The following is a 26021-nucleotide window of genomic DNA, read 5'->3' as shown; positions in this document are numbered from 1 at the left end:
ACCTGAAGGTTAAAAACCACCAGCCCAACTTAGTTTATGTTGTTCAAAACCACTTTGACAAAGGATACCAGGATAGTAGTAATAGGGGAAACTTTAACTCAGTAATTCACAAGTAAGCATTGCAAGCAGCACTGACTGGGTAACAGGTCCAGAAAAAAAATATTTCCTATAGGCTTGGAAAAGCTACATAACCATGAGCAACCCCAAGTACTCATGAGCACAGGAGGGCTCCTAGCAGTCCACAGTACAGAAAACTATTGGACTTTGTTTATCCTGGTATTACTATCCTGTGGAACACTCTTCTTGAATAAACTCTTACATGGTCCTATACAAGCTCCAATGTCCCAGCTTGGGACAATGGCCAGCTTAGAGAGGTCATGTCTTCAAGATCCAGGGATTCTTTCTAGGAATTGTCCTTTTTCCCCAGGTCTTGAATTATACCACCCAAGATAACCTCTCGTGGCAAGCCCATCAAGGACCTCTAGAAGTTCTTGATATTTTTGAGGTTTACATATTTTTTCCACAAAATATGTGAGATTTGAGTTTATTTTTTTCAAGTTTTTATTTATTTATTCATGAGAGACACACAGAGAGAGGCAGAGACATAGGCAGAGGGAGAAGCAGGCCCCCTCTGGGGGGCCTGGTGTGGGACTTGATTCCAGGACCCCAGGATCATGACCTGAGCCAAAGGCAGACACTTAACCACTGAGCCACTCAGGTGCCCCTGAAGTTTGAATTTAAACCCCAAACTGGAATCTACATTGGAGGGTTGCGGCTAGGAAGAAACTATACTTAGAAAAGTATCTGGTCTTCATCCTGAAAAAGGAAGCACAAGTTCAATAGGGTTCACGTAAGTCACAGACATTTTAGATGGTGAGGGTTTTCTTTACTTTTGCCCATATCTGGCTTCCCCCACTCCACAGTGCCTGTCCAAAGGAGAAACAGTCATCTCTAATGCCACTATAAGGAAAATTGGGGCATATATAAGGAAGATTCGATCATAGCAAGAGCTCCTGGTCCTATGGCCCTGCATTGCCCTGCCAAAGTCAACAACTATGTCTGGGAGCTGACGTGTCTTGGCTGAAGTCAGCATTCAAGCTGATTATCTAGGTCACTGCAGCCTAGAGCAGCTGCAAGCTTTACTCATCCAGACAGCTTATAAGGCTAAGCAGATGCTCCACTCTGTAAGTATCGATGCTAGGGATGTTGAAAACCACCAAGAAATTACTTAACCAGAGCTTTCCATTCCTGAGGCCCTTTCAGAACCAGCAGATAACTTGCTATAATCTCAGGTCTGCATAACCTGGCAGGGTTTGAGGAGCAACTTGACTCAGTACCCATAAAGACAGGTACAAAGGAAGGCTCCTTTAAAAAGCTGGAGAGGACTGACTCCAACTATGTGCTCATGTTACAGCAGGCCATCAGGGTCTCTTCAGGTCACTTGTATCAGTTGGGTCTTTGGATATTTCATATTGGGCTCAGTATCTCTGAAGATGCTAACGCACATAGGGCATGCGCTAGGGCTGAGCATTGTATACAACCAGAAAGGCCTGAGGATATTGTCACGGAGCTCCTGTAACAATGTTCATCCTCTAATCATCTTGAGGAAACAATTACTGCATGTTCTTGAGGGAGAAATTACAGAGCATCCCCAGCTCCGTAATAGCCAACAGAGTTCTGGTAGAACCATTTAAGGTGCTCTATGCACAAAAATATCTTTCTTTCATTAATTATCCTCAGATCAGTGACAAGACAGACATATGAAGAGGATCTTTAACACCTCCAGACAGGTTAATTGGGCTGCTCACCTTCCTACATAAGGTGACATCCTCCATGAACCTACAAAACATACCCCCCTTGCATGGCAATTCCAGATTGCATTCCTTTTACTTCTGCACAAGAGAAAGTTCTACTTTGACACAGGCAGCCTGGCAATCCTTGAAGGAATTCATGCTGCAATTCATCCTGGGTAAGCTAAACTCTGTTACTATGGAAAGACAACCAAGCAATGTATGTACCAGGGCTGGTGTCGCTCTCTCGTGCTGTGCCACTTAGCTCTCTGGTACACTGGTACCGTGGGTACACTCCATTCACAGACCAATCCATTGACCTCCAACGCACCTCTTATATTAGTCTTTTGTTCCTTTGATTCTCCAGGCCATTATCTTCACTATTTATACTTCTAATCCTTCTTCACTGAGACTTTTATATTTGAGGTATATTGTTTTCTTCCTTGCTACAACGTAATTCCTCTCAGTGGCAATTCTGATTCTCCACCCTAGCTAATACATATTATCCAAATAAAGCTAATTCTGCATTCCTAACCCTCAAGGACCCTGGAATCTCTGACTTGACACTGTTCCCACTTGTCTTGCTCTAGTCACATGAAACTGCTTACATTTCCTAAATAAGTCATGCTCTCTCTGACCTCAGCATCTTAACATACAGTGTTCACTTCCAGGAATAAGTCTCCTACTTCTTCACTTTGCTAATATCTCCTCTGTTCAAGATCCAGTATTATCTTCTAGGAAGGCTACACTGACCACTCTTTGGAATTATATGCCCCTTGTTGATGCTTCCATAGTACATTTTGCACACTCTGATCATGCACTTGCTATACTCCACCGACACTGCTTACTTGCCTCTCATCCACAGAGTCCATATAGGACAAGAGCAAGACATCTGATATCTAACCTAGTGATTTTACATTTCAATGTGCAATAAATATATGCTGAATAAATGAAAAAGCAGAATACTTCATTTACTTCCAGAAAGAAATGTAACCATCTTGTATTAAAATTTATAAAACATACTAAGTAAAGTTGAAGGACATCTGGTTTCAGTAGTAGGGCAGGCTGAGCTACTTTGGGACCCTTACACACATAGAAATGCCCCCACAAACTCTATATAAAATCAAATGCTGAATTTAATCAAGACTGAGTTTACAAAAAAGAAAGGAAAAAGAAGTAAGGGAGGGAGAGAGGGAGGGAGGGAGGAAGGAAGGAAGGAAGGAAGGAAAGAAGGAAGGGTTTCACTGTGCCAGGAACTAAAAGATGGAGCAGTAAGTTTGTGAGTAGATGTCCCAGGAAGTATCAAAAAGAGATAACTAAAGGGAAAATATGAGGAAGGTAAATAGATATAAAGAATAAAATGGGGGCAGCCCGGGTGGCTCAGTGGTTTAGCGCTGCCTTCAGCCCAGGGCCTGGTCCTGGAGACTCAGGATCAAGTCCCACGTCAGGCTCCCTGCATGGAGCCTGCTTCTCCCTCTGCCTGTGTCTCTGCCTCTCTCTCTCTCTCTCTGTCTTTCATGAATAAATAAATAAAATCTTTAAAAAAAAAAAGAATAAAATGAAAAGGTCCAAAGTATGTTTAATAGATACTCCAGAAAAAGAGATTAGAGAAAATGAGAAAGAGGTAATATTTGAACAAACTATGGCTAAGAATTTTCTGAAACTGTAGAAATTATCCTCAGATTCAAGAATCACTATGATTCACAAGAAAGTGAAATGCATATTGACAACAGCTAATAAGATTGAAGATGTGCATCCCTCATGACCCAGTAATCCCTCTTCTAGATAGATACCTGAAGAATGTCTCACACACAGAGATAAGGAGTCATTTATAAGAGTGTTCAATGAAATATTGTTTGTAATACAAAAAAAAAAAAGGAAACTAAATTGCCCATCTGTCCAACAATAAACTGTGGATTATTTTTTCTTACAATGGGATACCACAAACAATATAAAATAATAAACCATAGCTACAGATTTCAAAAACATTGAGTGAAAAAACAAAGCTTCAGAAGGATGAGTACAGTATTATATCATTTATATAAATTTTAAATATATGTAGAAAAATAGATGTATACAAATGTAGTGAAATATAAAAGTATGCATAGAAATGCTAACATCAACCCAAGGATAATAATTACCTTTGGTAGAGAAAAAAATGTGGAATGGATTAGAACATGGTTAATTATATATATAAAATATATATATAAATATATTTTTAAGATTTATTTGAGAGAGGGCAGCCCCGGTGGCTCAGCAGTTTAGCGCTGCCTTCAGCCCAGAGCCTGACCCTGGAGATCCAGGATCGAGTCCCGTGTCGGGCTCCCTGCATGGAGCCTGCTTCTCCCTCTGCCTGTGTCTGCCTCTCTCTCTCTCTCTCTCTGTGTCTCTCATGAATAAATAAATAAAATCTTAAAAAAAAAGGTTTATTTGACAGAGAGAGAGAGAGACAGCAACAGAGATAGTGAGAGAGAGCATAAGCAGGGAGGAGAAGGAGAATCCTCCCTGAGCAGGGAGCCCCATGCGGGCCTCAATCCCAGGACCCAGGATCACGACCTGAACTGAAGGCAGACACTGAACCGACTGAGCCACTTGGGTGCCCAATTATATTTCTTTTTATAAAGGAAGTATCTGAAGGCTATACTGTAAAATATTACTACCAATTTACATTTGGGTGGAACTTCTGATAAACTACATTATATATATTTTGAAATATTGTGTTGACAAGAATTTTAAAAATTAAAGTTAGACTCTAAGACAATTAGAACAACAGCAAAGGAGGAGAAATTTCATAGGTGTTGATTTTGAGTTGATGTCAAAGAGACAGTCACAGCATATGGACCTTGGACAGGTCACTTATTCCCTCAACCTGCTTCTTTCACCTCAGGTCCCTGGAATGCGGTATCACAATTAAGCTCTCAATTTACCTGTGACACTCACTGTCAGGGCAAAGAGACAAATCCATTGTGCTTTTCAGCTCTCAATATTGGATATAAGGAAACACAAATTCAACTGGAAAGATAGATTATTTTCCTGCCACTGAATTTTCATGAGTATCGGGAGGCAATTCTCTGTGGCTGTCTCTCATTCCTGTATAGATTGGGCCTTCTGAGCAAAGGACATGGTGAATAGCAAACAGCTTTAGAAGCAGGATAAAGTATATTCCTCTGGAGAGATCTGGAGATGTATCTCCCAAGACATGTCACAGGGCACTAAAGATAAAGCCTTCTCCTTAAACCCTCTAGAAACATTTACTTCTCGCTCCCCACCCCCAATTCCCTCTCTCTTTTTCTCCCTTTGTTTCTCTCTGTGTCTCTCTGTCTCTGTCTCTCAGGCTGGACAGATGAGCCAGCACTCCTATAAAAGCTGAGTCTCCTAATTTCAGGCTCCTCTCCTATGATGCAACTTACTACACGCCTAGGTAACATGTGTTCTGTGGGAAGTCAGGGGTTAGGGAAATGACACAAGCTATGGCTCTGGCTGCTGTGCAGTAAATAATAAACAACCTCTGTCTCTGACTCAGGGGAGTCTTGTGTCTGTTATCAGTGTATGTGTTTGAACACCTGTGGCAGGCTAACTTATTAGCTTGTCAATAGTATAAAATCTGAGATTCTCCAGTTCTGACTTAGCAAAGAGGAGAAAAAAGAAAGACTGAATAACAGAGTGGACAGTGTCTTTAAATGTGATTTCATAACACATACAGAAATATGCTTCAAAGGACATTTCTTATATCAACCCTCTATAAAAACTATGGATTAACAATGGAAGGAAAGAAACATCATGGCAAACTATTCATTTTAGGAATGTGTTTCAGTGGGAATTATACAGCTCAGCTGTATTTCTTCTTGACAACCTGAAGATAGAGGAATAAGGGTCATAGTGCTTAGAGAATCCAGTAGTTAACAAAAAGTATTTTTTTACTGTCTCAAACATCAAGTATTATAATGGAGCCTTTTGTAATTGCTATCTCAGGCAATTCATAGTTGAACTATCTGATGATTTCTGGATACGTTAAAATCTTTGCTTAAAGAGAGATTCCTATGTAATGGATATTTTGTTGATTTCAGCCATCCATCAGCCATTTTCTCATCTTTTCAAAATAATTCAAATTTTGTTTGAGGGTTCATCCTCTCCCCATTCTCTGGTCATGTGGTCAGGATGGAGCTCCAACCTCTGCTGGAGGGGTAAAGGGAAAGAGCAGGCCATCAATCCTAGACCAATCAGTGCATCCCATTTCCCTGGTTTAGAGGCCGTTCTGTAAGAGAGAACTACGGGACTTGGCCAGGAATGCTAGCTCAAGCACTTTCATTTTTTGCTGCTATAATTGAACCTGGAAGGATGGAGTCCTGGAAACAGCTTCATATCATCTTGTAACCATGAAGAGCAAGTCAGTCTGTGAATGGAGTTAACACAGAAGAAGCAGAGCCAGGAGATGTGGAGAAAGAGAGAAATGGGACCCTGCAGGCATCATTTGAGTACCTATACACTGAAGCCTTCTCAATTCCAGATTGTTCAACTACATGAACTAATACATATTTTTGGCTTAAGTCTTTTTGAGCTAGGGTTCTTCTGCTTTCAACGACAGAGTCCAAATGATTTGCTCTGGGGTTTATTTAGGTGCCAGACTTGCAGGATTCCCAATCTCTTTTAACAAACATTTAGAATGCTTTGAATAATGCCCAAATGGAAAAACACAGAGTTCTATGCCATAAAGTTTAGAAAAAACAAACTGGTCCTGAAAAAATTTTAAGAGCTGTTGTCCTTAACAAAATATAACAGAGCCTCGGTAAAACAATGTAGAATCAGTACATACATTCTCAGTAAAAGAGGGTATAATTTGAAATAGATGGTGTTGGTGGGCCTATCAAAATGAGTTTATAGTTGAATATACTCCAGTGTGTTAAGTCAAACAAAGATTATCTTGGAAACATAGAAAGGTTATGGGGAAAAAAGGAATAAAACAGTCATTTTTAAGGCTTGTTGTGGGATTCCTTTTAGGTTTGACGTAAGTGATAATCTGTATGCTGATATTTAGGTTTAGCCATTTGAAATTTATAGTTTCATATAGTTCAATCAAATAACTGATTAGGAAAAAAGTCCACATTATTTCCTCTTTCAGATTTATTTAAACCAGAATATATATACTATATTGAAAAAAGACCAAATCATTAATTTCTTATACAACTATTCTTGTTTTATATGTATGACAATCGAATGTGCTACATTTTCAAATCTTGCAATTTGAAAATATTTTCTAAAAAAAGAGCTCATATCTTGTGCAAATGTTAATATTCACTCACCTGCACATTATATAGGGGTTGCTTTGGTGCATTAACTTCCCTCAGCAAACGATGAGATATGCCCCTTAGCTCTAGAAGTCTACAAGCAAGCTGAGGCTGCAGAAGTTTGGCCACTGATTTGGAAGATCTAGATATGCTGTTTAATCCTTGAATTAATGTTCCTCGGTTGATCTTCGCTAAGGCGACAGCCATTTTGATTTTGGATGTTTTTTGCATGGGTTCTCTTTTCTGGAAAATAAGCCTCTAAAAAGTGACTGATGTGTGATTCTCCCATGAATTATTACAATCTACTTCAGACCAAGACCAAGTATCACATAATGGCACATAGTTATGCATGATCTTATATATATATTCAATGTCCAATATTTATATCCAACCCACCTTGGACTTAAATCTTTGAATAAATGATTTTTGCCTTAGCATAAATATCCAGAATTTAAGTTACTAGCCAAAAATTTAAATTTTTCATTTTCCTCTCTGGGTTTATTTATTTTTGCATTGATTTTTTAAAGAGTGCTTTCAAAAGTAAGCAGTTCTTATTCAAATATTACTCAATGTTTGAATTATGCAAATAAGAATTCTTGTTCAAAACTGTCATATTTTCCTAGTTTATTTTAAAAATTTAAGTGATAAAGCATAATGCATAGTATAGTTTAAAAAATAAAGCAAATGTATATTAATTAACAAGCTTAAGAAACTTTAACTTCTAAACACTTCAAAACTTGTATGAGCATTCTGACTGAAAAAATCCGTGGCATTAGCAAAACATATGACATGTAGACCTTTCCCTGCTGTACCAGAAACTAAACCACAGAGAAATTACTTACAATGTGGTTAGACAGCATTCCAGGCAACAGCAAGTATAGTTGCCATTATTCATTTAAGTAATTTTATGGGCTATTCTGACTCTTTCAACATGACTTGGGGGGAAACTAATGGTTTATAACACAAATAAGCAACTTTGTATCTCTTTTGTTGAATCCAAATATGTAAGTACAAAACATTTTAGATGGATTGTTTTGGTCTACAATGAGCAACAAATATTTGCTTAAGAGCTAATGTATTGTATATTTACTTTAAATGCCTCAACTATTATCCTGAAGAAATAATTTTATTATCACTGTTTTTGTCAATTTTTTTCAATGCTTCCCTTACTGTTTGGCATTTGTCATTGGAGATAACCAAAACTAGCCTGTCAACGAGGATGTATACCTGCAGCATGGTGGTTTAATATGTTAACTTTACTGAAAAAGTCCCATCAGCCTCCCTTTGGTCTCAACCCTCCTAACCAACACTAATAGTAGAGAAGGCAATATGAGTTGTGGGCTGCTAGAACTGCCGCAATTCCAAGTCAATTTAGAGCAGAGCAACCCCTAAAGGCATTTATATGGTGCATAAAACAAGCAAAATGGGGGATCCCTGGGTAGCTCAGCGGCTTAGCGCCTGCCTTCGGCCAGGGGCGCGATCCTGGAGTCCTGGGGTCGAGTCCCACATCAGGCTCCCAGCATGGAGCCTGCTTCTCCCTCTGCCTGTGCCTCTGCCTCTCTCTCTCTCTCTCTCTCTCTCTCTCTCTCTCTCTATGTCTATCATAAATAAATAAGTAAGTAAATAAAAATAAATAAATAAATAAATCTTTAAAAAAATAAAAATAAAACAAGCAAAATAAGACATAGGTGCGGTTACATGATATTATAGCTTGGTTTCCAGCACACTGGGGGAAGAAACCACAATTATCTACAATAGTCTAAGCTCCTACACACACAGATTCAATTTCTCTTGTGATCTTATTCTTTGCTTCACTGATTCTTCCAACTCCTCCCGAAGTTGGAGCAGCTAGAATGTTTGGTTTTACATCTCATAACGTTTACTGTGCTTTCTCTCATAATTTGTAATCATAAGGTGAGGGCCATATTGCCAGGGCGAACAAGAGTAAGATATGCGCACTTCCACCTATGCTGAAGTTTCGTCTACATAGTCATTCAGTGTTTTAAGGACTCTTCATTTTTATAGATAAAAAACATTATCAAGGTTACTTTCTCCTTATTTTGTGTCTTTACATAATCTTTGTACTATTGGATCTGTACTTGTTGGCCTGAGTCACTGACTTTACTCAGCTATTTCTATTAACTAATCTTGATTCGTTCCCCCAAACACCAGGCTAGATAACCGTCCTTTCTTTTACAAAATTGTCTTTCTAAATATTTACCTCTGTAGAGAAAGAAGCCTATTTGTCATTGATAATCATAAATCAAAACTCTCCTGTAGGATCATATCCTTTGTGTCGACTAAAATATAGCATTTATGACAAACAATATTTTTAAAAATTCAAGTGTGCTTTACAATAATGCTTCAGTACACTCTGTATTATGTTTCTCATTTTAGTGTTGTCATAAATTCATAGCTTTTACCAACAGACTCAGCTTGTTCCTGATTGTCATCTTTGTTTCCCTTTAATGCTGAAATTGTTGCAATTTGATGACCGTGCTTCCCTTCATGTTTTTTTTTTTAATTTTTTTTATTTTTTTATTTATGATAGTCACACAGAGAGAGAGAGAGAGGCAGAGACACAGGCAGAGGGAGAAGCAGGCTCCAAGCACCGGGAGCCCGATGTGGGATTCGATCCCGGATCTACCAGGATCGCGCCCTGGGCCAAAGGCAGGCGCCAAACCGCTGCGCCACCCAGGGATCCCCCTTCATGTTTTTTTTTTTTAAATATTTTATTTATTTATTCACAGAGACAGAGAGAGAGAGAGGCAGAAACACAGGCAGAGGGAGAAGCAGGCTCCATGCAGGGAGCCCGACGTGGGATTCGATTCCAGGTCTCCAGGATCACACCCTGGGCTGCAGGCGGCGCTAAACCGCTGCGCCACAGGGACTGCCCCCTTCATGGTTTTTTGTTGTTGTTGTTGTTGTTTAAATATTTTTTTTCAATTTTTATTTATTTATGATAGTCACACAGAGAGAGAGAGAGAGGCAGAGACACAGGCCGAGGGAGAAGCAGGCTCCATGCACCGGGAGCCCGATGTGAGATTCGATCCCCGGTCTCCAGGATCGCGCCCTGGGCCAAAGGCAGGGGCCAAACCGCTGCGCCACCCAGGGATCCCCCCTTCATGGTTTTTAAAATGCTTTCTTTTTTCCATACTTTGACAGGTATCTCTGAAAGAAATATTACCTCTTGAAACAAAATGTTTCTGACCACCTTAATTTTCCCTGACATAAAACATACAATCAACTTGTTCCCAAGAGGACTATTACTGCTTTTCGGAATAGTATTAGAAACCAAATCTGGACACTGGGATGTGTGTAAAGTGGTTTTTTTGTGGCTATCAGAATAGGAAGGAAACAACAGAGGAGAGACTACTTATAGTCCTGGAGAGGCAGAAAGAGATGTTTCTCTTTAAAAAAAATAGTCACCAGTTTATGGTGATGATTCCAATTCACTCTTACCTTCAGTGAATTTTTAAAAATAGGCTCTAGTAGAAAAATTTTTTAATAAAAGTTTTTTTTTTTTTTTTTTGGAGCTACGAGCTTTTCCTTTTGTCTGTCATCTATGCTATATGTTTTCCTACCAAACCATGTGGGTAAATGTAAACACTGACCCCAAATTAAGAAGTGCTCATTTCTTTTCCCTGGTTTGTTTCGTTTTGTTTGACTCTTGTCCTAAGCATCCTGGAATTGGTTGCAAAATGTGCAAGTTTACACGATTCTTTCTGTCATCATTATCAACTGAGCATGTTATCAAACGTGAGAAAAGACATTCCAACTCCCTTCCCCACCACCACCTTAGAGACAGACACACAAAGGTAATGATCACTTACCACAAGAAACCTAGTATCAATTAATCAGATTGTTTCAAGAATCCTGCTCCAGATTTCACTATTTGAGCCCCCTTCTTTGAATATATCCTGCTTTCCTGATTTCTTTTTTTTCCTAGAGTCTTACTCATCTATCATCAGCAGTTTTAATGCTGAACTCCAATTTCTATTACATCAGCTTTTTACTACTCTACATCCAAAAAACCAGCCTGTCAGCAAGTCTTATTCAATTCTTTCTCTGAATAGTCCTAGAGTTTGATCACTTCTCACTACCCTCAGTGCCAATACTCAGTCCATTATATTTATACCCCATCTCCTGTCCAGACTTGTAAATTAGCCTCTTCAAATGGTCTCTCTGCTTCCATCCTTGTCTATTTTCATTCTATTCCTCAATACCTCACCCAAAGAGATACAATTAAAACTTAGATCCTACCTTGCTTTTCTGCTCAGCTACTTGAGTGGCTCCCTTGTGCACTCAACGTCAAAGCCAAATTGCAAACAGTGGTCTACAAAGCCCTACAAAGGTTGTCTTTTCTGGGGATCCCTGGGTGGTGCAGCGGTTTGGCGCCTGCCTTTGGCCCAGGGCGCGATCCTGGAGACCCGGGATCGAATCCCACGTCGGGCTCCCGGTGCATGGAGCCTGCTTCTCCCTCTGCCTATGTCTCTGAGCCTCTCTCTCTCTGTGTGTGACTATCAAAAAATAAAAAAAAAGGTTGTCTTTTCTTTACCTCCCTAACATCCTTGTCTTTTCCTCCTCCTTTCCTCATCATTTGTTGACCTTGTTAGATATACTCCTGCCTCAGGAACTTAGCCCCAGCTATGCCGTTTGATTTTTCAAAGACATCAAGGTTTGCTCCCTTGCTTCCCTCAAATCTTAATTCAAGAATCACTTTCTTGGGGCACCTGGGTGAATCAGTGGTTGAGCGTCTGCCTTTGGCTCTGGGCATGATCCTGGGGGGGGGAGGGGTCTCACGTTGGGCTCCCTGAGGGGAGCCTGCTTCTCCCTCTCCCTGTGTCTCTGTGTCTCTCATGAATAAATAAATAGAATCTTTAAAAAAAAAATCACTTTCTCACTAAGTCCCTGTTAGTCTCCTGACCTTAACAGTCAATTGTTCTCCCTGTCCCTACCCCTATTTCATATCTCTGCCATATTGCTTCTTAAGATCTATCTTTAACATAATATAGACCTTATTTTCCTTGTTTTTTGTTTTTCCACTTTACTAGGATGTAAAGTCCATGACAGCAGTGTTGTTTTATATCCATATGAGTCACTGCTCTTTTCCCAGTACCTAGAATAGTGTCTGGCATGTAGTAGGGTACTCTATAAACACTGGATGAAATGAATGAATGAATGAATGAAGAATGTTAGGAAATATAACAAATTAACATAGAGAAATAGAGAAATATACCAAGTATTAAATTAGAAACCACCCGGAAAGTTATAGTGTATATAACATGCTCTGTAACATTCACAAGTATGATCATATCTTACTAGAAACAACACACCGAAGACAAAAATATAACTGAATTTAGAACACTCCACTCATTACAGTCCTACTCTCATGAGATTTAGAAATTCTAACACCAAAAAAAAAAAAAACACACACACACACACAAAAAAAAACCCCAAGCCAAACAAAACAAAACAAAAAAAACCCAATTCTAATACCAATGAAACTAATTTCCAGACATCACTGGTGCAAACCCAAGAGTTTTGTCATACATGTCAAAAAAAAAAAAAAAAGAAAAAGAAGGAGAAGAAGCAAGAGAACTCAGAAGAGTACATCTACAACTATAAAAATCCAAAGTTTTGTATGGATTCTAATATGTTCTGTTTACTACTCCCAATTTTATAGTATAAGGTTAAGAGCAAGATAACTACAGAATAAAACACATAATTACCTTTCATAATTAAAAGCACAAAAATTAAAAAAAAAAGCACAAAAATTGACCCTATTTTCCACAAAAGTGTTCTCTCATTCAAGTAAAGATCATATGAATTAAAATTTTTTAGTCCCCTAATTGTAAAATACATTTTTCATTTGCTTGAATGTGAAAGTTTAATATTTTTAAATCCTCATATGGAAATCATTTGCAATTTGGAAATGCAAACCTTTAAATATTACGTTTTACTAAGGGAAGTGGATACTCAAAGTACTGGGGTCTGTGCTGGACTGGAGAGTATATGACATCAGAAGCCATGACCTCAAGCCAAGATTCTAAAATTAACATCCCTCAGCCCCAGGAAGATTTCCTTCAAAATCATTAGTCATAAATAACTATTTAAAAATCACTATTCTAAAAAAAAAAAAATCACTATTCTGCATATATCTCTAAAAATCCCACTATCATTCCCACCAAATCTTTTGTTTGTGTGTTTCAGGCCAACATGATGGCCTTTTCCTAAACAATGAATGGCTAAGGTTAGAAAAAAAAAAAAGATTTAATACTAATCATGAAATTTAGAGGTTTAGAATCCAACCCAATTAATAAAAGCCCTCTAAGTATTCTTAAAACCACTTCTTTCAGTATGTTTGAGAATTATGGATCATCTCCAAAATAATAAAATTTGCAGCATTTACAATCTGACTTTTAAAAAATAATTTAGTTATCTAAGTATTAGCATTGTTTCTGAATAGTTTATTTTTGAAGTACAAGTAACTTCAATCTGTTACAGTACCTCCTAAGAACTTGGGTTTCTCACCAATCTCAGCAACACATCCTTCAAAGTAAATGGTAGAAAAAGAACAATGTAAGTGTTTTGAAATGAGAACTGAAGTAACTATGTTTACATTCTTCTGTGAATGAGGTAAAGTTCTTATAAGTAAATGACTTCAGTGAGTTGGAAATGGGAACTTAGAGTTCTTTCTCTGGGATCAGAATAGCAATCTATTTCACTGTTAAACCAAATTTATGGCTTTAGTGATAATGAGGCTATTTAGAGGGTAGGAAGGGATGAAGGGAGTTGTATAGAAAGTTGTGATTTGTTAGATTATTGAATCCAGCTTCTTTAATGTTGTCAGTGGTGAGAGAATCATAACCTGGAAGGGGCAACAGGGCTTTCCAGACTGTGCCTATTTTACATCCTAGACCAAGCATGGTCACCTGCCTTCCTTCCCTAATACTCCAGAGCATACTCAAGAAAAATCTCCAACATTTAAAAAGACTTTATACTAAAACTAGGAGAATGAAAAGGGGAAGCAACTAGACACTGAGTCTAAGATATAGATTTATAAAATCTGGTTTGCCATCTGGAGCTTTTAAGCCTTACCCCATCCTACTTAGTGGATCACCATCTGGATATCATCTTAGCACTATGTATCCAGATACCTACATTTCAGTATTAACGCCCCCCCCCCCCCAGGTCTAAACCCAAGATCCATGCCATTGGTTCATATTTACTTGATATTCTGGGAACATGCTATGCTGTTTCATACTTTTTTTGTCCTGACACTGTTTCCTCTGCTCCTATCTACTTACCCTATCCTTTTCTTCACTTTGAAAATTCGTATTCGACCTCTGCAAAAGGATTTTAGCATCCTTCCTCCATAAAGCCTTCTCTGACCATCCTAGGTAAAGCCATTCATATTCCTCTAAGTTGGATTTACTTTTTACCATATTCCAAAAACAATTACTTGTTTACAATCCTGTCTCCATTAGATTAAGCTCATTGACTGAAAGAATCCTGTTTTATGTCTGTATTTCCTATCCCCGGTCCCAGCCAATAGGAAAGTACTTAGTAGTGTCTGATGCCTGGTGGTGGATGAATGGTCAAAGTGGCTCTAATATCTTGCCTTTGGAATGAAATATATAGACTTTGTGATTGCTACGTTACTCAGAGAACTTTTTTGTCTACTTCCAAGTTTTGCCTATGTTCCTCATGTCTGACATTGCCAAAACTCTTGATATCCAGATGAGGAGATTATTATTGTACCATGTAACTTACAACATATTCTTTTCCAGCTGTGGTCTAGATGACTAAAATACACTTCCATTAAGGGCTGTGCACTTTTAAGTAAATTAGGCTATAAAAGATTACTTTTTCCTGATCAGATGTCTTTTCATAATTCTCTACCTATTCCTTCTTCCACTCCCAATATTTTATGTCTCAAATCCTTTGGGGAACAGAGGTTATAGAAAGCACATGCACGTGTGCTTTGTTTAAATCGATATCACTATTTTCTTTCCACATTAAAACATATACCCATACAATATTTATCTTCCTGTTATTATAATGTATGTTGGTTATTTTTTTCCCACTGATTTAATTGACATAGATTTTAGTTAAAACATACCTAGGTATTTTCCTGATATTAAGCAAATCTTAAGCAAGTGTCGCAAACTATACACACTGCAATTGTGGCTATGAGAGAGTTCCACATTTCCAACCTAACAGCACAGTGATTTTTTTTTAAATTTAATTTATCAATCTCACTTCTTTGTCCACCATCTTCCTGATTTCCATTGACCCACCCAATGAGTAAGATTCGAGATTTGGTTTTTTCTGAGGCAAAATTAACTTCTACCTAAGCTTCAGGTACTGATTTCAAAGTCAAGCATTAAATAATTGGTAAATTAAAAATACAATATACTTTTTGTAATCCTTTTCAAAGTTATGAAATCACATTACCTGATTAGACTGTGATAATCTTAGGATGGTAGGGAATTCATCTTTAAACTCATCTATAAGGTCCATGATTACTTTCTGGATCCCCTCGACTGAGACAAAAAGAAATTAGGGGATAAGAGAGCTCAACTAAAAACATCACCTAACCATAATCCAAAAGGACATGGGACACTGGGTCCACTTTGTTAGTGACTAGGAAAAGCAGATAAACCCTAGGGGACTTTATTCCCAGTTGTTTCCCACACCCATATCCCCTTTACAACAAGATTGCATATACTTCTTCCAGAAAAGTTCTTCAACACCTGCCCACATATCCACCCAACAGGTTTGATTGGCATGACGAGTTCTTCCTTGGGTTCCTAGTGCTTGGCAAGCTTGCAGGCCAGGGCAATGCTTGTCCTACTCTGCCATTAGTGAGGGATGAGGGCACCCTTCCACTCAGGAAAGGAGGCAAGGACAGAACCTACAGCTCGTTGCCAGAATTCTTTGTTACTGCACAATGGGCCTCTGAGAACTTGTTACAGAATCTTCTGAAATCACTCTGGCAGTGAGAAGAGGGAGAATGCGTTTGAAGGCATAAGGGGAGGAGAAAGGAGAAGGAAAAACAAACTGTGCTAAGGAGTTCTGCATTATGTGGAATTTTGACCCAATTTCTACAGTGATACCTCAATTAGTGGATCATCTGAGAACAAAGCTCCATTTGAAAAGAGTTGGCATGTGCTTTAAAAGAAATGCCTCACATATGATGCCAAGTGGAAAAGAAACACCAGCAGTTAATTCAGAAAGACTACTGAACAGATTGTCTTTCTTTCACTCAAAGATCACCAGGTCAAACACAGACAAAATTATAAAATTTATGGTTTCTCTTAAAATTCCTTTTTCTCCTCCTCCTTCCCTTCTCTCCCCTCTTCCTCTTCTTCTTCTTCCTCCTCCACCTCCATCCTTTTCCCTCCTGGTTCTCTCCCACTTCATTATTTTCCATTTATCAAATCTAGGAAGAACTTCCTATCATGTGGATTTGACTGAATATCTAGTAATAGTTTGGTGTAGATGAATTCAGAGTTGATGAACACAAATCCCATTTTAATTTGAAGCCTCTACGTTTAATTGTATCTAGGCCATTGTCCTTAGCAAGCATAAGCTGTGGGTGCTAGAGGTCTGTTCATCCGAGCTGTCCAGAAAAGAGAAAAATGTTCATCAGAGGATTCTTCTATTGTGTGAAGCCTGCCAGATCCCCACCTTCAATTTGTCTTTAGTCCTAATCTGCTTGAGACTACTCTGTACCACACCACAAATACTTCTCTTAACCTTAGAAGAACATGCTTCCCTCCACCATGACCCTAATGCTTAAGATAATTATGCCTGCAATATGTGGAAACTGAAATCTGTCACCAGAAAAATACTATTAGACAATGATGAACATACAAGAAAGTCTGTAAGAAACGCAAACCTTTATTTGTCCTATTAAAATATGTGCCTATCAGAATTTACCCCAGAAGAACAGTTGGCAGTACCTTCTCTCTTTGGTCTTCTCTGTTCTCCACTCTCCTTAACCCCCTAATTTATTTTCTTTTTTCCCCCCTAATTTATTTTCATCCACCTGCCCACCTTCTGATGTCTCTCCTAGCTCCTGATTGGTTTCATCCAGGTCCCCCCCCCCCTTTTTTTTATCAGTTCTCACCCTCCTAAGCAGCTTATGAAATTAACAAATCTACAAGAAAAATAGTTCTCATGCTAATATTGCCCACATTTAGAGGATAACTAGACTCTGTGTTATGCTAACAAAGTTCTTTTTGTCTTTGCTTTTTTAATGACTGTCTCCTTGGGAGAGGGATGGTGAAAAAAAAAAAAAAAAAGAGGGTAATGAGATTTTTAAAAATCCTACCATGCCACACTGATTTTATATCTATCACCAAATCTGATCATATTTTGGGTTTTGCTTAATTTTAATTTTTACCTATATCTTTATGTGTCCTATGTTATTTCAGGTAATAAAGTTAGACAAAATAAATAATGTTAATGGTGAATATCTTTAGCTATAATGTCATTCTTTACAGCTCATAATACAGACCTCCATACTTACAAAAATTACATAACAGCCCTGGAAATTTACTTATATTTAAAAGGCTTTAATGTAGAAAAAAAGAGAATCTTTGATTTGCACAAAGCTTGGAAGAAAATGAACGTTTTACACACTGTAAGTGAAGGCAGTATAAGCTTAATTAGAAAATAAAGAGCTTTGGGATTCAGTCAGAATTCCACTTTGAATTCCAGCTCTATCACCTCCCTACCTACTGGCCTGTGTAATTTGGGAAATTATATTTTCTAAGTCTACATTTTACCTTTCAAAAGGTGACAGGACTTATTTAATGGACCAGATATGTTCAATAAATGGCAGCCCATTGTTAAACACACAATGGCTACTTTGTTTTGGGAAAGTTTCAAAATTTGGGTGAAAAGTCAGTATTGAGTTTGCCCTGTTCACATGGGTTTCAGCCAATTTTGATTTTGCACACAACTGGCTGGAACCTCGATAACCAACCTAACTAGATCCTTCTCTCAAACCTCTTTCAAACTCAAATGATATGAACCTATACTCTCGACTTCAAGTATTACCTGTCGAGTCTGTCGAGTCTCGAGTCTCAAGAACAACTTCTTTGAGAATCATCCTTGGCCCAGTTAAGGATGTAGACGGCCAACCTCACAAGTGGATTAGTTCTTTTGGTCCCAGGGGCTATGTTCCTCCAGGCATAGCATGCGTTGAGACTATGTACATCTCAGTTAATGGTAAATGCTTAATAATGTCAACATAATTTTATTTTTTTAAAAGATTGATTTGAGAGAGAGAGAGAGAGAGAGAGGGCGATCCCCAGCAGGGGGAGGGGGAGAGGGACAGGAGAGAATTCACAAGCTGACTCCCCACTGAGCTTGATGCCAGACAAGATCCCAGGACCCTGAGATCAAGACTGGAGGGGAAACAAAGAGCTTCCACTGAGTGTCTGCCTTTGGCTCAGGTCATGATCCCAGGGTCCTGGGATGGACTCCTGCATCAGGCTCCCTGGAGGGAGCCTGTTTCTCTCTCTGCCTATGTCTCTGCCTCTCTCTGAGTGTCTCTCAGGAATAAACAAATACAATTTTTAAAAATATCATGGTCTGAAAGAAGGGTACTGACACTTACTGAAGGCCAAATACATACTAGTAACTGTTGTTAAAGGATAAACTGAGAGACATTAAAATTTTTAAGAGATGGGACGCCTGGGTGGCTCAGTGGTTAAGCATCTGCCTTCAGCTCAGGGCGTAATCCTGGAGTCCCGGGATCGAGTCCCACATCGGGTTCCCTGCATGGAGCCTGCTTCTCCCTCTGCCTGTGTCTCTGCCTCTCTGTCTGTGTGTCTCTCATGAATAAATAAATAAACTTAAAAAAAATTTTTTAAGTGAGTTTATTTGAACAAAAATTCATTCAAAGGCTCTTGGGTGAAAAAAAAAAAAAAGGCTCTTGGGTGGCTCTGTCACTTAAGCGTCTGCCTTAAACTCAGGTCATGGTCTCAGGATCCTGGGATTGAGCCCTACATCAGGCTCCCTGTTCAGCAGGGAGTCTGCTTCTCTCTCTCCCTCTGCCCCTCCCTGCTGCTTGTGCTCTCTCTTGCACTCTCTTTCTCTCAAATAAATAAAATCTTTTATTTAAAAAAAAGTGTTTGTTTGTTTGTTTGTTTGTTTTTTTCTTTCACATCAGGAATCACCAATTAGAAGCACTCCACAGCACACCCCTTGCTAGGGGCAAGGCTTTTATAGAAAAGACATGGAAACAAAGCAATGAAATTATTTGGGTAAAGCTCAAGGGCTTGCATTCTTTTTTTTTTTTTTCTTCTTTTACATTTGTTTTTATTTAAGTTCCATTTGCCAACATATAGTATAACACCCAGGGCTCATCCCATCAAGTGCCCTCCCAGGGCTTGCATTCTTTATCAAAGCCTAGTTGGCTGTTTGTGATTGGTCGTCCTTTGGTTTAGACTACAGAATCTTGAGGCATTTTATAGGCTCAGGTTTGGGTTTGCTTGCAGGCTGCTAAAGCATGAGAGCAACCTTGGTCTAATGGCCTCCATGCTTAATTTAACACTGTGCTATGAGCTAGGTTACACCACTTATCTCTTAATTCTCATAATAACTCTCAGAGGTAGGAATGTTTTGAAAGCAATCTGAAAATATCAAACAATATCAAAACATTAATATTACCAATAGCAACTATCATCCTGGGAATATATCCCAATTAAAAAAATCCTGGATAAGACTTTGTATAAAGATAGTTAATGCAAGGCTATTCAGGATGGCATAAATTGGAAGTAATTCAAATATAGGCTCCCCCTGCTATCAGAAAGAGCTTTTCTAATCCTATGAAACATTTTGTAGGGCAAAATGGAGTAAGCGAAGAAGCAATTATTAATTTATACAGAAAGCTTTTTGACTATTTCCAGACCAAAAAGTAACCTCTCTTAGGCTTTTCTGATACCCCAGGACACATCTGGCTAAGGGATATACAAAATAAATTGAGGTAAAGTACAGGTGCTCACAGACATGGTTCAAAGCTATCACAGCTTGATACTGAGTGGACTTCGGTTAAGGAGTTTGGCGGAGCCACTCTTGCTGCTCCCATACTCACTAGCCTCTCTAATGGCTTGCTGCAACACACACACTGAATGCTATTTTCATTTTTTTTTTCCATAAAAGTGAAAATCCTCTTTGGATTTCTTTTAGATGGTGAAAACAGGTACCATTGCTGGGTCCTCCCCTCCCCTCCCCTCCTCTCGATTTTATTTATTGGGCAGCCCTGGTGGTTCAGCGGTTTAGTGCTACCTTCAGCCCAGGGTATGATCCTGGAGACCGGGGATCGAGTCCCACGTCGGGCTCCCTGCATGGAGCCTGCTTCTCCCTCTGCCTGTGTCTCTGCCTCTCTCTCTGTGTGTATCTCTCATGAATAAATAAATTAAAAATCTTTAAAAAAAACAAAAAGAGAGAATTTATTTATTTATTTATTTTATTTATTTATTTATTTATTTATGAGAGACACAGAGAAAGAGAGAGAGAGGCAGAGACACAGGCAGAGGGAGAAGCAGGCTCCCTGCAGGGAGCCCGATGTGGGACTCAATCCTGGAACCCCAGGGCCACAGCCTGAGCCAAAGGCAGAGGCTCAACCACTGAGCCACCCAGGTGTCCCTGCCAGGTCTTTCATAAAAGCACAGAGGTGTAATGCAAACTTTTGAAAAGTAGAGAATACCTGTATATAATATCCATCAAATGATTGTTACCCCGAGACTATTGGAGAGCTTCTGCTCATTACATTGGACTCTTTAAAAATCTAACTATACACATAAACACAAAGTGTGGAAAACAGTATAGTTTATAACAACCCAAAGTTGTACATACACAAACAAGGCTTAGGAAGGAAAATACTAATAAAAATCAATGTTAGTGGGCTCTTTGTTCCTAAAAAGTTGTGTGGTAACTTGGCAAACAAGGCACACAAATTTTTAAAAATACTATATAAAAACTGTTTCCATATGATTATTCATTTGTCTAATTGATTAAATGCCAAGTTTATGTCATGAAGTATGATTGAAAGTATGATAGTACATCACTTTGCTTAGAGACTAGTGAAAAGTTTTATATAAACCAATTTAGTGTATAGAAGAGGTCTCTGAATTTACTCTTAAAGCTCAGATAGGTCCTGATGTTGGACAATTCATGGGGCAGACTGATAAAAGCATATATATATACGTGTATATGTACATAAACATATATACATATACATATATATGTAGGACTGCGGGCTCCTTCTGAGACCAAACCCAGGTTTAAGTACATTGGCCAGCTCTAACAAAGCCAATCAAGTAAGAATACCTAATTATCTTGGGAGAGGGATGATTTTGAGCACAGGTTGGTGTATGCCACTCGTATCTATCCTTGATGTCTGAATAGGGATTCAGAGTAGATGGAATGAGAAGAGAGACCTCAACCAGTCTTACTGAGCTTTCTTTAGGAAATGGGCAAAATCAGCCATACAGTTAGGGTACTCCTCCCACAGAAAGTAAAAGAAAAAAGGAAAAGGAGGCATTTTCAGGACTTTGCCGAAGATCTTTGGCTCTTTGTCAGCGTCACTGCATTAGTAGTGGTACTCATTGTGAGGATGCAGCGTCCAGAAAAGAGCCAAAACTGAAGCAGTGCCTGAGTGGAATCCACAGAAGTAGTCACAAGTGTCAGGCAGATGCTACCTGCAAGGCAGCTGAGCAGATTTCTTCCTAATAATTAGACACTGTTTGGCAATTCCCAAAAATACTCAGAGGGAAGGGAGCAGATTCAAGCCTTTGTAGAGATTTGAAGTTCTGCAGTGGGGGCAAAGCCAGTGAAGTATAGGTTACTACTATTCTTGCAATTCCACCTGTAATCATAAATTGACCAAGCTTGTGAAGTTCTGGATCACAAGAGAAAATGTATAGGCCTTCTCGTTATAATAAGAATTTGATGCAGTTTCAGTGTAAACAGGATGTTTGTAACTTTAATTATTTGAAATACACTAGGGGAACTTATTCTTTAAAGGTAACCCAGGAGGGACATCTGGGTGGCTCAGCGATTGAGCATCTATCTACCTTTGGTTCAGGGCGTGATCCTGGAGTCCCGGGATCAAGTCCCACATCGGGCTCCTTGCATGGAGTCTGTTTCTCCCTCTGCCTGTGTCTCTGCCTTTCTCTCTGTCTCTCATGAATAAATAAATAAAATCTTAAAAAAATAAAAATAAAAATAAATGAAAGTAAACCTAGATAAAATTCTTCTGTAGGGTAAATAATCATCGTTTTAATAGCAAAGGTAAATACATGCTATTTATCTTTTAAATACAGATTTTTCAAAAATGTTTCAAAACAGGTATATTTATAACATTTGTTCTTAAAAATTCTTTAATAATTATAATCTAAAATTCCAGTTGGGTACCACTAATATTGAGTTGCCTTGGCAAGCCCAATGAACTCTTCAAATAGTTATAGTAAAGTGGCAGGCTATATAGAAGACAGAATTTGCAACCTTAGCACTGCTACACAATTGTGTGAATTGCTGAGGTTGGTTAGATGGCAGGAAGCTGAGAAGGTCAGACTTACTTGTAGTCTGTTTCCCCCATCACAATATAAGCTCCATGAGTTCAGGGTCGTTGGTTAGTTCAAGGCTGGATAGAACTTCTTTGTACTTTTATAATTTTACAATATTACAATGAATATTTCCTGAATGAATTATTTATGTCTCAGGTAGTATGAAAAATTTTATCATTAACAAATTCTTCATGGAGTCTGCTAACTGATATGTAAATACAGGACACATAAGACACATTATATACATACATACACACACACAATGTTTATCATACATTATGGAAGGAAAGCTCTTCTCCTCACATACAAAGCACTGCATTTTTAGTTATTTTACTTGTCATATTAAATACTAGCCCATGTGACAATTAATTGAAATAATTAATTCAATATGAGTTTAATCACTAAGAAATACAAAACCAACAGGACTAGAACATTTGTCTAAGACTTCCCTTTCTGCTTTTTTTTTTTTTTTTAGTAAATAATGCTGGGTATATTAACTGCAGACAGGCTATTATACTGTATATCTAAGAATAGAAAATGAAAGTGTAGCACATTAATGGGTGTCATACTGATAAGTATGTGAGTAAAATGGAAATACATAATGCTGTAAAGATCAAAAGAATATACGTGTAAAACTCAAAATATTTATTTTTAAAAACTAATCCCTAAACTGAAAAAAATTGAAAAAATAGCTGGATATCAAATTTTTGTACAACACCTAGAAATGATTTATTTCCAGTGACTTTATTTTTTTTTAATATTTTATTTATTTATTCATGAGAGACACACAGAGAGAGACAGAGACACAGGCAGAAAGAGAAGCAGGCTCCATGCAGGGAGTCTGATGTGGGACTCAATCCTGGGACTCCAGGATTACGCCCTGGGCTGAAGGGAGGCGCTAGACCGCTGAGCTACCCAGGTGTCCCTCCAGTGACTTTAGAACACAGTTCAGAACACTGCAACAAAAAAAGAACTAAAAGGACTTTTTCAACTTCATTCAGTCACATTATTGGCAGTATTATTATTGGTTTTGTTATTTGAAATTATTTTCCTTATAATGTAGGACAAACACATTTTTTAATTAATAACATTAAGAATCAAGAATTTCAATATAAGAAAAAAAGATCTAATTAGGAAATCAAAGAACAAAGTAAAACTGTAATATTAAATAAAATTGAAAATTATTTTTAAAAATGCATTTTTGTCTAGGTGTATAGACTGGAATGGCTAGAAACATTGCCAACCCAGTACAAAAGAACATTCCTAGTACCTAGAATCTGGGCTTTAATATCATTCTTCACTTCAATGAATTGGCCTCCTTGAAGAAACAGCTGTTATCAGGTCTGGGGCAGGAGAAATACAAGGTGAACTAGGGAGATCTAAAACCAGAAACAAAGGGGGTTTTTGAAGATTAATGGGATCCTATTAAAAGAACACAGAAGCCAGCTTAAAGAGACTCCTACTGGCCTCATGGAAGGATCAGTCATCATCATACTATTATTTATGGGATGAATAGACATTATGTGTCTCCTAGTTTCATATAAAGTATGATATACTGTAGCCAAAAATGTTCAACTTAATCTAACTTTGAATCTATCTTCTAGTTTCTCAGAAATACAAGTAATCCACAACCTAAATCAGTGGTTCTTGAACTGTAGTGAAAATCCAATACCTTTATAAATTAAAAGTACATTATCTTAAAAAATAAAATTTATATTCAAAAAAGGCATTTTTAATTTTTAAATATTCATATAGTCAAATATAACTATCTTTCTTTATAAAACTTTCGGTTTTCCTGTTAATGAAATTTTTCCAGGCCCTAAGTTAGACATATAGTCCCCTAAATTTTCTTCAGTTTTCTTCCTCTAAAAGTTAATTTATAATTAAAAAATTTTAAATCCATCTATGCTTCATTTTTAATAGGCTGTTATTTCCTTCCATCTGAATAAACCAGTTGTTTTAGTACTACTGAGTAAATAAACTACTGTTCTTACATATATGAAATACCACTATTACCACACACACATATATTGGGAACTACTTCTGAACTTTTATTCTGATCCCCTGATCTATTTCTATGTTAGTATAATACTAATTTGACTACAGTGACTTTATAGTATGTCTTATTTTCTGTTAAGGAAATTCTCTGCTACTCTTCTTTTTCATTCTATTATTTGTAGTGGTGCTCTTTGTCCCTACTCCCAGCTCTGTTTTTCCACTAATCTCTTAGATTTCTATGTATTCACGAATGGAAAAACTAATGACTAATGTAAAGATAGGGAAAATCATTTCATCTTTATTTTTCCATGTCTATACAAATTATTTTATTATCTTCTTTAATTGCATTCACTAGGATTTTCAAAAACGACATTGAGTAATAATGATTACAGAAGGAACACCTATCTGTTCCTGTTTTCAATGGAAACATCTTCAATATTTTACTGCCTACTGAAAAATCAAGAGCAAATGTTATTCTAAATAATTTTTATCATATTTCTATGCCCATTCTGGTTTTGTTCTTTCTTTTTGGGAATGATTGTTGAATTTTATCAACTTCTACTTCATAATCTATGGTTATGATCCCTTTTTTCCTCCCTCAATGTGTTGATAAAAGAAATTCTGTTTTAGCTTGATATTGGAATCATCTTTACATTCCTGGAAAAGAATGTGCACTTGTTCAATAGCATATTATTACTTTGATATTCTGCTAGATTCATTTGCTAGTATTTCATTTACAATTTTTACAACTATATTCCTCAGTGAGATTTGTCCATGGCTTTCTTTTCTGTACTTAAGAGGTTAATACTAAATTTATGACTATGAATTGAGAGTATCTGGAACAATAACAGCAGTTTTATTTGGTATTCCTTTTTCTTTCTTTTTCCTTTTTTAAAACAGAGGTATAATTTACATACAGTAACATTTCCCCCCACCCCCCACCTTTTTAAGCTAGCTAGAACTCAGTTGTGGAACTATATGGTCTTGATTATTTTTTAAAATTTTGTTTTACCACCTGTTAAATTTAATATATGTTAATTTGTATATTAAAATTGCCTGGGATCCCTGGGTGGCGCAGCGATTTGGCGCCTGCCTTTGGCCCAGGGCGCGATCCTGGAGACCCGGGATCGAATCCCACGTCAGGCTCCCGGTGCATGGAGCCTGCTTCTCCCTCTGCCTATGTCTCTGCCCCTCTCTCTCTCTCTCTCTGTATGACTATCATAAATTAAAAAAATAAAAAAATAAAAAAAAAATAAAATAAATAAAATTGCCTTTTTCTTGGGCAGTTTTAATAATTTTTTTTCATTAGGAAATCCTCTTATACAAGATTTTCAAATATGCTGTCACAGAGCTGCATG

The 26021-nt window shown here is 37.8% G+C and overlaps 2 protein-coding genes across 6 annotated transcripts in view; both read right to left on the bottom strand.

Moving 5' to 3' along the window:
• Window positions 1–26021, bottom strand: part of LOC112653876 (nascent polypeptide-associated complex subunit alpha, muscle-specific form) — a 133622-nt gene that overhangs the window by 73199 nt on the left and 34402 nt on the right. The window lies entirely within an intron of this gene.
• The window catches only part of SPATA9 (spermatogenesis associated 9), a 40688-nt gene that overhangs the window by 9507 nt on the left and 5160 nt on the right, over window positions 1–26021 (bottom strand). Inside the window, exons 1-4 of one of the 5 annotated variants that reach the window (XM_049108207.1) lie at window positions 15810–15860; window positions 15536–15624; window positions 13586–13627; window positions 7091–7318 (exon numbers count right to left, since the gene is read on the bottom strand). In XM_049108207.1, coding sequence (XP_048964164.1) covers window positions 7091–7306 — 216 coding nt within the window. In that variant the 5' untranslated portion in view covers window positions 7307–7318; window positions 13586–13627; window positions 15536–15624; window positions 15810–15860. Of the gene's footprint in view, window positions 1–7090; window positions 7319–13585; window positions 13628–15535; window positions 15625–15809; window positions 16011–26021 lie in introns of those variants that run through there. The other 4 variants (XM_025438192.3, XM_025438193.3, XM_049108206.1 and 1 more) reach the window with 4 other exon arrangements.

Source organism: Canis lupus, chromosome 3 (assembly GCF_003254725.2).
Source record: "Canis lupus dingo isolate Sandy chromosome 3, ASM325472v2, whole genome shotgun sequence".
NCBI lineage: Eukaryota > Metazoa > Chordata > Mammalia > Carnivora > Canidae > Canis > Canis lupus.
Note: the sequence above shows the minus strand (reverse complement) of the source record. Positions and strands in the feature narration are given on the sequence as shown.